Source organism: Topomyia yanbarensis, chromosome 2 (assembly GCF_030247195.1).
Source record: "Topomyia yanbarensis strain Yona2022 chromosome 2, ASM3024719v1, whole genome shotgun sequence".
In the NCBI taxonomy this organism is placed as follows: domain Eukaryota; kingdom Metazoa; phylum Arthropoda; class Insecta; order Diptera; family Culicidae; genus Topomyia; species Topomyia yanbarensis.
Genome location: NC_080671.1, coordinates 410,770,215 through 410,785,261, shown reverse-complemented (window position 1 = coordinate 410,785,261; position 15,047 = coordinate 410,770,215). Strand labels below are relative to the sequence as shown.

At 41.7% G+C, this 15,047-nt stretch overlaps 1 protein-coding gene across 1 annotated transcript; it reads left to right on the top strand.

Moving 5' to 3' along the window:
- Positions 1-33: 33 nt before the first annotated feature.
- Positions 34-14,359, top strand: LOC131680888 (uncharacterized). The gene is made up of 5 exons (XM_058961604.1): positions 34-416; positions 12,883-13,143; positions 13,674-13,991; positions 14,045-14,203; positions 14,255-14,359. Exons 1-5 carry the CDS (start codon positions 57-59, stop codon positions 14,357-14,359), a joined length of 1,203 nt encoding a protein of 400 aa, XP_058817587.1. The 5' UTR covers positions 34-56.
- The last annotated feature ends 688 nt before the right edge of the window (positions 14,360-15,047 follow it).

The window sequence follows — 15,047 nt, the reverse complement described above, 5'->3', positions numbered from 1 at the left end:
CCGTAATTAGCCCCCTATCCCGGTTCAATAGTATCAGTCCTAATCAAACCGCCGCCATGAAGTGGTTTTACGTTGGTAGCTTTTTCCAAGCATTGCACCCAATCTATCTGGTCAGCAGAGCATTCTCACTCTCCTCTGTAACTATCAACTTCCAGGATGAAACGGCCGAACAGACAACGGCCGATCAGCTGGTACTAATTCGTGGATTATGTATGTGTTGCTTAGCGCTTTACTTTTCGTATGGTGCCTTTCGGGCGCAGCTGGAGAGATTTAGCGATTCCCACATTTTCAATGCCGGTATGTTCGGGTCGATGTCTGCTTTCGTTGGCTCGCTAATGGCCGCCATCATCTCGAATTACGCAAATGGCCTTGAGGTCTTCCGGGGTGCATCGATTCTGAACAAAGTTGATCAACAGGTAAATATTTTGACAGTGTTTTAGTTTCGTGCAAATTAACATCGAGGAAAAATTTTAGCTCTTTGCTAATTTCGGTTATCGCTGGAACTACCAGAAGGACCATCGGAATGGAGTCGGATTAATAACGATTGGATACCTTGAGTTCTTTTCGGTAATGCTTGCCATCAGCACGTTTGGATATGGGTTTCCATCGAAGATCGGCTGGCTTGTTCTAATTCCAACAATGCTTACTTCTTTCTGGATCATGAGTTGCTACCAGACCAGCGGAATCTATTTCGTATTGACGCTTGTGGCTATTCGGAAGAGATTCAGCGTTCTGAATAAACTGATTGGGTAAGTTTTTATGGTTTAAACTAATAGGGATAGGAGAGACTGGCGTCCACTAGGACATTGATGTCACTATTATTTTGCTCCGAACAAACATGGTGCGCGGTTAAATTACCTTTGTCCATGATACTTCTTAATGCTGATTTAGGGCTTGATCATTATTTCATAACCTCACCACGGAAACAATCGGTTTAATATGTCTTACAAAAGGAATGTGCAGGATTTCCTGAAACTTCGAAAACTTTTTCCGAAACCCGGAGGGTCGGTCTCTTATATCAATCGACTCAGTTTGTCGAGATCGAAAAATGTCTGTATGTCAGTGTTTTTAAGGGCAGAAAAATTTAAAAAAAAAACCAGGAAAAAATGTACAAAACCCCAACGTCTCAGGGAATGGATTTTAGCTGCCACCCGACTCACTAAAACCCACTGCTCTCGCCCAGAATCTGATTCCTCCCCGGCACTACCTTAGGGACCATCCATAAATTACGCCACACAAAAATTGCCCATGTAACAAATTATCCCAAATTTCTTCATCCCCCCTCCCGTATTACGTAACAAATTCTTTAAAAAAAATCCTTCAGTAAAACACGTTTCATAACGTTGTAGCTTACTCCCCCACCCCCGTATGCCACAACATGTCACAATTTGGAAGTAGTTTTCAACTACTTAGTAGTTAGTTCCTTCATTAGGGTTACAGCACCACTCTGCGACACGCAACCAATTCTCCACTATACACACAGACTGACAGTTTCTGAATGGCAGTCGAAAAGCTAGCTGTGGGTCGAGACTTAGTACTCTTCCCCTACGGATAAAAACTTCAGATTGTCTAATTTACCGAGCTCTTCAGCTCCCTTGCGCCATTTAGCACCACAACTCCCTTCTCGTACCATTCAGCACCACTTACTCGTTAAGCTCCCGACTTGTTTTACGAACTACTCGGTCTAGTCCCCGACGATGAACCTAGCCAACTCCGACGGAGAATTCGCCAGCGAAAAAAGTTCTCCCGTAACCGAGTCAACCAACCAGGTGTCGAGGTCAGTTTGGCGGTTCCGGTGGAGCGTCCGGTTCGCTGGTGCTCCGACGACCCGCGACTGGTGGTGCTTCGTCTACTCAGTCCAGTCCCCAGTGGTGAATCTAGCTTACGCCGGCGGAGAGTTCCCCGATGAAGGAAGTTCTCCCGATACCGACTCTTCTTTGGTTTTAGCACCACAACTTGTTGAGTCCTTTGGCTCCCTGTCCGGTGCCATTTAGCACCGCAATTCCATTACGCTCGTTGGTTCCGCCCTCGTTTCATTTTGCCTCGATGAGCCATTCAGTTTCCGACTTTACTAAAATCTTGTTCGCGAATTACTCGATCTAGTCCCCGACGATGGATCTAGCCTACTACGATGGAGAAGATCCCCCGGCGAGAGAGGTTCTCCCGACACCGATGTTCTTTGAGCCATTTAGTTCCGCGCTTCGTCCTGATTTACTCGATCTAGTTCCCGGCAGTGGACATAGCCTACTCAACGTGCCAGCCAGTAGGTGCTGAGGTCCATCCAACGATTCTGGGTGAAGCATAGCTTTGGGTTCACTGGCGCCCCAACGACCCACTGCTAGCTATTCGACGCGGTGTACTTGGTCTAATCCCCGGCGGTGGATCTAGCCTACTCACGAGCTACCCGGTAGGTGTCGAGGTCGCTCCGGCGATTCCGGTGAAGCCTGACGTCCGATTCGCAACTGGTCTCCGGCGGTGAACCTAGTCTACACGATCGGAGAGTTCCCCGGTGGCGGAATTTCTCTCGAAACCGCTATGGCGCTACTTTGTTGGTCCCTTCGCCACTTCCTCTGTATACTCGTAACCACTCTTTTGACAGGTCGTCCCAGGTTTGCTCGTCATCGCACATCTCTTCGACGAAGCGTGTGCAAATCTATGTAGGTACTTCCGGAAGCATCTGTGTCCGGACAAGAACTGCATCAAATGGAAGTTCACCTCTCCATGCTTCCTATGTACCCTAGCAGACATATTTGGGATGAGTCGGTGAGTCCACCTTCCTTCCTTCCGCGTTGTCCCACTCCTGCTGCCACTTAGCTAACGAGTCCGCTCGGACCAGTCTCCTTGCATTACGTGCATTTCTCCACTCATCCCGGCAATTACCCATACCGCCGCCGACGATATCGTACGCACTCGCGACACGAACAGCTATTAAGCGTGCGTGCTAGTCAACTTCGTCCGGTTCCGCTTTGAGTTCAGTGCAGCAGCCCAGGCCGGTACGCCATACCTCAGTATTGAGGATGAGACAACCGCCAGGACACCAGGTGTCTAGTGCTGCCTCCTGCTCTTCCGTGATTCGGCATGATCCTTGCCAATGCTTTAGTTGTCCTCGCAGTCTTCTCACATACATAGTCGACATGGCTGTTGTAATTTAACCGATCGTCGACCATCACACCCACGTGGAATGCATTTCCCCCGATCTCGACACGCTGGATTTTTTACAATTGCTGACCATTTTATTACAGTCGGTCTTTTGGTGAGCCAGCTGCAATTTAACGTCAGCCGTTCAGGTTTCCACAATGCCCATTCCCAACAAACAATTTAGCTAGATAATGGCTTAAACGGTTCTTGTTCAGCTTATTCTCTCCGATATAAGGCTTGTTCAGCTTTCGTTGTTTGTTGGGTTGTCTCAGCCGTCAACATCTCCAACTCCTCATGGGTCTCGTCGGCTATCGTCCGGACAACATCATATGCAAAGCCCGCGATCTTAACTCCCTTGGGATGTTCCAGTGTTAACACTCCGTTGTACATTATATTCCAAAGCGTTGGGCCGAGTATGGAGCCTTGAGGTACTCCCGCCGTGATCCTGATCAACTTCTGCCCCATGTTCGTTTCGTAAACCAGTACTCGGTTCTGTAAGTAACTTTTCAGAACCTTACATAGATATTCCGGAAGCCGCATTCTGTGCAACGCTACGGCGATAACCCCCTAGCTAGCACTGTTGAACGCGTTCCTCACGTCTATCGTTATCACGGCGCAGTAGCGATTGACCCTTCTCTTTTGCTTCAATGCTTTCTCCACGCTCGCGATGACTGTGCGGATGACGTCCACCGTCGATATCCTTTTCCGGAACCCGAACTGCCTCTGCGATAATCCGTTCTCACTTTCAGCATAGGTCGTCGGCCTGTTGTGGATGACCCTTTCCAGGAGCTTACCAAGAGTATTCAGCAGGCATATCGGCCGATACGATGCTGGATCTCCTGGTGGTTTCCTTGGGTTTGGCCGCAACACCGGCTTCTGGATCTTCCATCTATCCGGGAAGTAGCCATAGTCCAGGCATTTCTGTAGGACTATCCTGAACATGCCCGGAAACGCCAGGATCGCAGTCTTCAGTGCCACGTTAGGGATATCATCCGATCCGTGAGCTTTCTTCGTTTTCAGCCCTTTTGCCACAATAAGGAGCTCGTCGTTGGAAACTCGATTGTCACCAGCATTTCCGCCGTCTACATAAACGTGCGGTGTTTGTCGGCGCACATTTCGACTGAAGTCATAGGACCCTTGATCAGAGCTTAAAAAAATTGATATCGTTGCCTGAACTTGAAAGAAAACAAAATTCAATTCACGGCCGCAGCGATGAATGAAATTTTTGGTTCGTTTCAATCGTCATTCGTTCGGCCGACACAGCGCTTTCAGGTACGGACATGTTCGGTTTCAGAAGCAAAGTGAATTTTATTTCTATTCTAGCTCTGAGAGGGATTATTGATCAAAAGTGCACCAAATATAGATTACGCAACTCCCTTATGCTCGAAAATGTAGAAGATGCTAACTTCTGCCTTAAAACTGTCCACATAATAACAAATGAATGCTATGGTTGGTGAATGAATTTATATTTCCTCTGCACCCAAGCATTCGATTCTGCATGAAATTTCAGTCAGCTGGAAAGTGAATGAATGAGGGAGGCGTCGAATCTGAAAGTGGGTTTCGGTAAATGCAAGCAGAAATAGGTAACTGATTTTGAAATTTCGTAACACTGCCATTGATCCTGACCATAACGACATGGTAATTTCGCCAACCAATGGTGTAGTGGATCGCTTGGTGGTCACTATGTGTGTACTGCTCACTAACTCACCAATTCGCGTTATCCATCAGCGAAGGTCTGCAGCATGTTATGTCGATGATGGATTCTCAACCGTCTTTACGGAATGTGGTAGCGGAACCTTCGTTGCACAGTCTCACATTCAGCTTTTCCAAGTCTTCCAACAAGCTCTAACGTTGGTTAGCCTGCTACCACACTCCAACTGCTCTAGTATCCATCTTGGGGGCGCATAGCAGCTATAGACAAAACACCGTTGGTCTTAGCGATCACGAAACTTTCGTGTGTGTTATCCACCACCTCTTGAACTGAAAAACTGCACATTACTTGGATTGCCGCCATCGCTGCACTATCCACCACCCAGTTACCGTTACCGGGAGGAACACGATACGGCTCTGCAATAATTGCAACGTCGAACTTCGTTTCTGTTGTCGACTACCACAACAGTTGCTGTGCAATGTCGCAATGATTGAGATTAAGCTGGGTTATCTCCATCATCATCGTTGGCCTGCCTTCGCCTTTGTGAGCATTTGAAGCCTCCCGTCGTGTGGTCATTTCCGTTTTCCGGTTTGCAAATCATGCACCTTGGCTGCTTCGTGCAGTATCTAGAAAGTTGCCCCTTTTCTACGCAGAGCAGACATGTCCGGGCCCTTGTAGTTCCTGACCTGATGCCCGATGTCCAAGCACCTGAAGCATCTGCTTGGTAACTCACGGAGTGACTCTCAGCCAGCACACCGACCATCCGACTTTCATCTTACCGGACTCCGCCTACTTGTTGGCAACGGCCACTGGTAGTCGCCAGTACATCCCGTTTGCACCGTTCGATCAGTGCACCCTTCAGTTTTTCTACGGTCGTTATCTGGTCTAGACCCTTGCACTCGACCACGGTTTCCTGCAACAGAGCTCAGATTTATCAACGAGCTCGCGGTAGGTCGAGCTCTTAACGGAAGGATTCTTCTTCAGCTGGAAGATCGTCTCACCCTTTGGAGTGCGCCTTGGTCCAAAAACGTTCTCTCCCAACTCCTTTAGCTCTGGGTTCTCTCTCTCACTTTCTTGAGATTAGCGGCATAGGACGTCGTATCGTTCGCTTCGACGATCAGTGCATCTCCATTTGGCGCTGTCTGACGAGTCGAAGGTTTTCCTTCCTTCTTCTGCTCCCTTTTTTGCTCTTCCTTCTTTTTCCTCTGCTGTTTTCTTTGTTTCTCCTTCCGACCTACAACGGTACTCCAGCTTTCTCCATGTTGGGTGTTGTTTTTTCTTCGGCAACAGCAACAGTATCTTCGAGCGTATGCTTTTTGAGTCCGCCTAGTTTTCGGTCTCCTGGCAAGGATTTTGTCCTCTTTGGAGTCACAGCAACTGGCGTGTTTTCCACGCCAGCTTGCTTCTCCTTACCCTCCTTCGGAGGGGCTAGGAAGAAAGTAGCCTTAGCCGACGCCAATGCTCGCTCAACTACATCAGCCCTCTGCGTTGCCGTGTCAAACTCATTAACGGCAGACAGTAGCTCCTTTCGGATTCTGATTACCCTCTCTTTACTGTCCTTATGGACATTGTTTCTCGCATCCACAAACTTGTAGCGCTCCAAGTGCTTTGCTGTCACTACTTTTGGCTTCTGTGGGGTTTAGTTCATCCCGCTCTGCTTTGGCTATTGCTGCTACTAGTCCTCCTCCTGCTTTTGCTGAATGAGTTCAGCTGCTGGTGGTGGTGGTGACCTCACCAACACACCTCTGGCGAACGGATTTGCCGTGCCTTCTTGTTTTTTCTCCATTTTATTAGGTCCCAACTCCGGGCCGCTATCTCCACTCGTTCTACATAGTCGCCTCTCGTGATCCATAATGTTATATTCAAATGAAAGGTGCAGCATCGCCATAGATCGTTATTGAATTTTATTTGGATTGGAGCTCTGGTTCCGGAGTTACAGGATGAAGAATGCAGTCACACAGCGAATTCCCATATAAACTGGTACCACCATGATGGCCAAATACGGATAGGTATTCTAGAGCGAATCAGTTATAAACTTCTAAGTTTATAACTGATTCGCTCTTGAATACCTATCCGTCTTTCAATTTCATTGCTTTCGTTTCTCTTAGTCTCAAATTTGCCGAAAATAGCCAACAAAATCGATACAGTAGAACCTTGCGGCAATTAAAACATAGTAACAAAAATGCCTAATGAAAACTGAAAAATCTCAGATTTTACAGGGAGAAATTTCTTTTATTCGGTTTTCTGTGAATTATCTATAGGCTTCACATTTTGTGCATTCTCATAAAACAGTCAAATCAATTGGTTGATTAGTTTTTAAGCTACCGTGGTCGCCAATTTGAAAAAAAACGCGGTTTTGAGAAAAAAAACGCTATTAAAGGGTGTCCAACATTAAATTGCATCACGGAAAAAGTGCTGCAAAAAATTACCCGTTGGGTATTTTCTCTTGAAAATTTGGGTAGAAGCAGTTTAGAGTGTATTGTTTACACTGTAATTTTATCGTTGTAAGTTTTTCGAAAATTGTTGCCGATAGATTTAAATCTGCGCGTGTTATAGCAAATACGCGCGAAGAATGCATGGCTGTTTATAACAAAAGAAGTTCAGCGTGGCCACCGAGTCAATACTAACAATTAAGCGGATAAAGAAAAAGTCGATTTTTTTGCATGCTACAACAGACCATCGTAAAAAAAGTTTTCGAATATTTATTTCACTTTCAAAGTGTATATTCTTCATCTTTTAAAATGAAAGTTGTCTGTGGAGGCGTGAAAGCTATTCTATATTAATCCTTTTTTTAGAGACTATTTTTACATTTACATCAAAATCCCCCACCAAACAGAATTTCGGGCTACGCCACTGACCTGTCGACATGGTATTATGAGTGGCGCTCGGAAAAAGAAACCCATGCAATACGTTATACAATGATTTATTTAATCATTTTTGGTTACAGAATGTTTTTACAGATGACAGATTTTTGGCATTTTGAAACAAATTTCACAGATTTTCACCCATTTTTGAAAACATTTCGATTTTTAATAGACTTTTGGAAAATTTCACTTATATTTTTTCTATTTTGGGCATCACAGGTGGTAAATTTTTTTTCTGTCGGATTTTATGAAGAGGGAAAACTGTTCGGTTCACGGTGCAGTAAGAACTCGCGGTCACATAGATAAATTCCGTGGGTTTATTCAATAGAACTAGTTATTATAAGCCCAAACTGTTCAGTATAAAACGTGGCACTATTCTGTATGTAATTCATTTTCTTCTATAATTGTGACCTTGTAGTATGATAAGGTTTGTTACAAGTTATTAGGAGTAACTATTGATACTGCTTAACTATGAATAATGACTGACTGTTCTGATTGCAATTCGCACTATATATTAGGGTGGGGCAAAATGATCGTTTTTTCAGCACAGCACTTTTTTGGTTCCATTTGGGGTCCCAAACAACTGTGCAAAATTTGGGGTCGATTGGATTTGACCCGGCGTAGCGCATTGCGTTTGAAATTTGTATGGTAATTAGTATGGGAAAACCTACTTTTTTGCATTTTCAATTTTACAGACAACAATTCTTCCTGCAGTATACCAACAATTAAATAGAAGTGTAGTCCAGGATATGCTGAACAACTTTGCCGAAGGATGCATGGTGCTAGAATGTCTCTACAACAAGTTGTAGCTGTTCAAGGTTCGATAGATCGAATTAATTGCCAAAAATCATTTTTTTTTTGCCAACACTGCGGGTGTACCAATGACATTTCATATAGCATACCAAAATAACATCATATACATTAGATTTACAACATTGGTATGTTTGGATGAATTAATCATAAGTCTTAGCTCAATTTCATGGACATAGGTAGTTTCGCAATAGGGCGTAGTGAGGGGGAGAGGGAGGGAGACTTTTAAATATGGAAATTTCAACTGAAATAACTAAAATCTTATTGAATTGGAATGTTCAGATGAATTATTTTGCAACATTTATACAATCCACAAGAGCCCCAGTTCAACAGCAATTTTTACTTCAGGTGATCGAACAACATCGAAAAGAGTATCCTATCAAATCATAGTGCGTATTAAACTGAAATATAATCAATGCATTCCTCTGACATATCAACTCGACATCAGTTGATTCAGTCTACAACGTTACTTTAATTGATATAGTCAATGTCAAGTCAATTCAAAGGGATACAGTATGTTTCGTTTCATCGTTATTATTATGCATAGGACATTGTGCAAATGTTTTAAAATAATACATTAACATTTCAACTCGACAAGATTTCAGATATTTCAGTTAGAATTTCTATATGTTGAAGCCTCCCCCCCCTCTCCCCTCACTACGCCCTATTGCGAAACTACCTGCGCCCATGAAATTGAGCTAAGGCTTTAGAATAATTCATCAAAACATACCAATATGGTAAATCTAAAGTATATGATGTTATTTTGGAATGCTATATGAAATATCATTTGTACACCCGCAGTGTTGGCAATAAAAATGATTTTTGGCATTTAATTCGATGTATCGAACTTTGAACAGCTATAACTTGGTTTAGAGACATTCTAACACCATACAACTTTCGGTAAAGTTGTTCAGCATAGCCTGGACTATACTTTTATCTATTTGTTGGCATAGTGCAGGAAGAATTGTAGTCTGTAAAATTAAAAATGCAAAAAAGTAGGTTTTCCCATACTAATTTCCATACAAATTTCAAACGCAATGCACTACGCCGGGTCAAATCCAATCGACTCCAAATTTTGCACAGTTGTTTGGGACCCCAAATGGAACCAAAAAAGTGCTGTGCTCGGTTGATGAGGTTATGATTACGTTTTTCCATACAACAATGCTCCACCCTACTATATATAGGTTGCTACAATTATTAGATGAACACAAATGTTCTGCTCAGGAAGTGAGAATATTCTAGAAAACTGACTGCAGTATGAGTGTTGGACGCAACAAACTCTTCCGTAACGCCTATAGTAGTTGGTATTAGGGTTCGTCGCGGTTGCGGTAATTACCGCAACCGCGCGGTATTTACCGCATCCGCACCGCAAAATCTGCGGTGCGGTAAGACACTTTTTCCCGCGGATGCGGTGCGGGAAAGAGCTTTTACCGCGCGGTTTTACCGCAACCGCACCGCAAAAAAATAATTGATAAAGTGATAATTTTGGTTATTCTAAATTGATAAACAGACTGCCAAGAAAATCTAGCTGTGTCCGAAATATTTTGACGCTATTATTTTACGACATATTTTGGATACTAGTTATTTCATACTTCTAAGTAAGACTTCACAAACTAACCATTTCAAATACATAAAATGCAAGATCCAAATAGAGACAAAATTATTAGATCATTTAAAAACAATAAATTTTTACTCTTAAATACAATTTAAAAGTGCATCACTTCTCCCGATTTCTGTTGGAAATCGTTGAATTATGAATCGTTTCCGATATCAATTTTTCAACTGTGAATTTTGATTAATTTAAAGAAATTAGAGATAAACTAATTATGCTGGGACTTAAACACAACCCAAAGAATATAATTATCTTCATCAAACCAAACGAATTTGGAGTAATTGGCAGTAAAGGATACAAATGTATGAAATCGTCCAAAATAAGGAGGGGTCCAAATTAGGATGATTATTCTATCATTCGTTCATCAACATCGTATTTCTATCTTCTTTGATTGCTATGTAAATTCAATGTGAGTCAATGCAGTCAATTTTATTGGACTCTTTCTCAAAAAGTATGCTACATAACTTTTTTTCGCGTACTTCCATTCAAATTTACGATAGTTTTCTACCAAATTAAGTCCTAATATTTTTCAGTTAACCCTCCATCACTCGCGCGAATGGTTCCCCGAATGAGCAGCCGCTGTTGCTGAAGGAAGGTTTCATGAGAGTTTCGGAAGGTGTTTCACAAAATATAACGGCGCGTGTGCTGGAGGGTTAAGACTATTTTGTAGCTTTTTTGAAACTATTTTTGCTAAATACCACATCGTTTGACTCCCGTCCACTTTAATTGAAGTTTTTGTCATTGGCTCTTTGGGAAAATATTATAGGAAAATACATTAAATGCTAGAACTTTCTAGAACTAGCCTTTAGAAAATTTCACTTCATAGATTTTTAAAGGGAGCAATCTTAGTTTCTGAATGAGAATACATATGTTTCTTGAAAAAATGCGGAAGTTAGAGTTTTAGGATATTTTGTCTATAAAACCCCTATTTTTAATAACATTTCTGCTGTATGTTACAAATCATACAGTTTTAGCAGTTTTTCTAATGTCCAATAATTCTGTACCGGTTGAGACCGGACTCCTGATTAGATGTAATGTATAGAGCAATTTTTTCATCAAATATGGCGTCGTTCTTATTGATGAAATACAATGTTTTTATTTCACTATATTGGAATATTTGCGCTACTATATAGAAGTACTGGTATTTCGACTTTAAATTTTTTTTTGTTGAAATTCCTTTAAGAATGAAGGTGGTTTTTACTACGTAAATGCGAAAATAATCTATTTCATTTTCATATGTCAAACACATTGAAAATATGACAATTTAAAGAAAAAAATACTTCATTTCTTATAACATTTTTATTACATTTTTTCAATTAACTGAAGGGTTGCTAAAATAAAAGTTTTCCTATTACTGCAGTACAACGTTTTTGAATGTATAATGCTTGCATTTTAAATGTACGGAGTTTTATTAATAGAAAATGCAAAAGTTGATTTTTTCTTAAACATTACATTCTGAGGAGTCTCTTAAAGTTAAATTTCGTGTAAATAAGAATAACATTTTATTATATATGGTTATACAAATGAACAATTTTTCAACACTATTTTTAAAAATATAAAAAATTTACCGCATTACCGCGCGGTGCGGTGCGGTAAATAAAGTGCGGTTGCGGTAAGCGGTGCGGTTTTGATATTTTTTTGCGGTTGCGGTGCGGATAATCCATTTACCGCCCACATCCGCACCGCGACGAACCCTAGTTGGTATGCGATACCTAACTGTCCTGTACTACAGTGAAGTCTCACTTCCTCGAACTTATGCAACCCTAAAGCTGGCGCAAACAACCATATTTTTGGTGAGTTTCAGTCATCTTGAGAGATCACCACACAAGAATAAAAGTAATGATTTCGTTTGGTCTTCAGATAATACACACAATATCAACGTTCGACAGAGAATGAAAACGCAAAAATCAAAAACGAAAAAAGCAGTATTTTTTTTCACGCCATGTGTTAGATCTCCATAAAAATCAATCAGCAGTACTGTCATAACATTGTATATAGGCTGATTGATTTTTATGGAGATCTAACACATGGCGTGAAAAAAACTGCTTTTTTCGTTTTCGATTTTTGCCCATTCTCTGTTCAACTTTAAAGTAACCATTTGCGCTAACTTGGGTAGACGCAGAAAGAACACTGGGAATCGTGACCGATATCTTTGGTGGCTGAGATTAGATTGAAATTTATGTCTTAATTGTAAGATGTGACGTTCTTAAAAACATTCAGGACTTGCAGATCAGGTATGATGACATTGAGCCAAGCTCCTGCTCGGTTTTGGAGTAGTGACATGAAGACAAATCGGGCCGAACAACGGCTTTGATCGTTATTTAATTAAAAAAGGGCGAAAGTGGATTTTGAAGGCACTGAGTGCTGCAAATCCCTCTGTTTATGATCACGAATGATTCACAAAACCTTTTTTAAATTGCTGTGGTGTTTTATTGAAAGACTAAACAAGTGCGTACTGATGCGAGTGATTTGTGACCAGTCTAAAGCTTCGCCACTGACCAGGTCCCGTGCGTCACGTATCTCCTGTTTGAGCTGCACTAACCGCTAATCATCTAAGTAAACTAAATACTATCAGTCTTTAGGCTACCTCTGATAAAGTTCTAAATGTAGTAAGTGGCAGTGTTTGGATTAATTGCTACCCATCACGAATATCCGAAAGTATCCCTCAACCGGTACTCAGTAAAATCAGTCCTAACCAATCCGTAGCCATGAAGTGGTTCTTTGTTGGGAACTTTTTAGAAGCAGCGCGTCCAATTTATCTGGTCACCAGAGCTTTCTCACTTTCGCCTGTAACCATCAACTTTCAGGATAAATCTGCCGAACAGACTCCGACTGATCAGCTAGTGTTGATCCTAGGAATATTTCTGTGCTGCTCGACACTGTGCTTTTCGCACAGGATCTTTCGGGTGCAGTTGCAGCAGATGAGCGATTCCACCATTTTAACCTTCGGCCTGTACGGATCGATGATTGTTTCCGTTTGTTCTCTGCTGACCACAATTATCTCGAACTATGTAAATGGCCTCGAGGTATTCCGGGGTGCGACGGTTCTGAACAAGGTTGACCAACAGGTAGTGTTCTTTGTACATTGCTTTTCTTTTGAAATAGGGATTTATAATGGAGAAAATTGATTTTAGCTCTTCACTTATTTCGGGTACCAGTGGAACTACCAGAAAGACCATCGGAACGGAATCGGATTAATTACTTTAGGGTACCTTGAGTTTATTTTGTTAATGATGGTCATCAGCTCATTTGGATATAGTTTCCCAATGACGCTTGAGTGGTTCGTTCTGTTTCCAGCAATACTTTCTTCTTTTTGGACCATGTGTTGCTACCAGACCAGCGGAATTTATTTTATATTGTCGCTGCTAGCGATTCGGAGCCGATTCGTTGCTCTGAATAAATTATTCGGGTGAGTGCGTCGTGGTTATATGGAAGAGTTTGTCTAATTGTTTCGAAGCCACTTTTATTACCTCATTCGGATCTGTTAAATTAAAGATTTACTAATAAAATTCATGAATATTATTTAAACTAGACTGCACATAACAAAGCGAATGCTACTGACTAACACTTGCTCTGTTCCACAAGGGATTCATTTCAGACAACTCCCGAAAGGGATCCACAGAAGCTCACCGATACGGAAAGTTGCTGCAAAATGGTCCGGAAGTTTGCCATGATACACGCTCAGTTGTGTGACACGATCGAAGTGTTCAACCGGTGCTTCTCCACCCAGGCCATGTTCGCTCTGGCATCCGCTTTTGGATTTACGGTTTTCTCGGTATTCGGCGTGATCCACTCGCACGTTATAAGTGCGAATGAGGCAACACTGCGCATGGCATGGTCCAACATGACCTACGATGGGTTCTACATAGCGTTTATCGTCCAGCTGATAGTATTTTCCAGTTTGGTGTTTGTGGAGGTTGGTAGGTAGTCCATATTCGAAACGTAAGGATAAACTCTTTGTTATTTCAGTGCAAAAGAACATCGGTTATGATCCACAAGGTGATCTGCTACGGTACGTACGACAGGAATGTACGCAAAGAGTTGAGGATCTTTTCCCAACAGCTATGGCACCATGCTCCAAAGGTTTCCTGCAATCTGTTCGATTTTGATTGGACATTGTTCTATACGGTAAATGCAGTCACGATTCTAAAACTAGTAGTTACTATTTTTATCCAGCAGATGGCAGCATCACTAACAACCTATCTTGTTATATTGATGCAGTTTGATCTGGCCAACATCGACTACGCCAACTCTGCGGATAAGAAAAATTTAGCGCCTCGATGAAGTGAAACTCAACTCATATTGCATTAAAATTTGAAAACTGTGCTAATATTCCAAACTTTCCATAAATCTTTTAGTTGCAAAAGAATAGCTTTAACTTTTGGTTTCAAGTTTAATGTATACACTGACACACAATATAATTTTCCTTTGATTAAAAGTACTTCTCTTATTCCACGGAATTGGTATTGTAAAAACCTGTGCTTTTATAATAAACCACACTATGTACCCATCGAGGATAGATTCCTACATGAAGGTTCTGTAATCGGACAAGACACCATCGAAAATCATTAGTGGAAGTAGCGGAAGAAAATGCATTTACTGCAATCAAATCTAACCGACAACAGTAGCTGCTGGTTAAGCAGCTACGGGTACCATTCAACAAAGACAAACCAATAAACAGACCTACCTGCCAATGAACACTAGCTGTCAAACAGGACGGATATTTAGGTTTGGTAAATACCCGACCAGGAGAAAATAACTGGACAATAACCCGAGAATACTATTTTTTGGTATTCATACCCAAACTTGGTATTACTTGATTATTATACCTCATTGAGGTATTAAGCAGGTATTGAAGAAACATTTTTCAATACCTGCTTAATACCTCAATGAGGTATAATACCTTATTTTAGTATTATTTATGTATTCTAGTGATTTTTACAAATACCAAATCAATACCTTATTGAATACC

Excerpts from the sequence above, each read along its gene's own strand:
- LOC131680888 (XM_058961604.1), top strand. The coding sequence starts at position 57 with ATGAAGTGGTTTTACGTTGGTAGCTTTTTCCAAGCATTGCACCCAATC. Across the intron at positions 13,144-13,673 it reads TGAACAAGGTTGACCAACAG|ACAACTCCCGAAAGGGATCC; the intron begins GTAGTGTTCTTT and ends GATTCATTTCAG. Across the intron at positions 13,992-14,044 it reads CCAGTTTGGTGTTTGTGGAG|TGCAAAAGAACATCGGTTAT; the intron begins GTTGGTAGGTAG and ends TTGTTATTTCAG.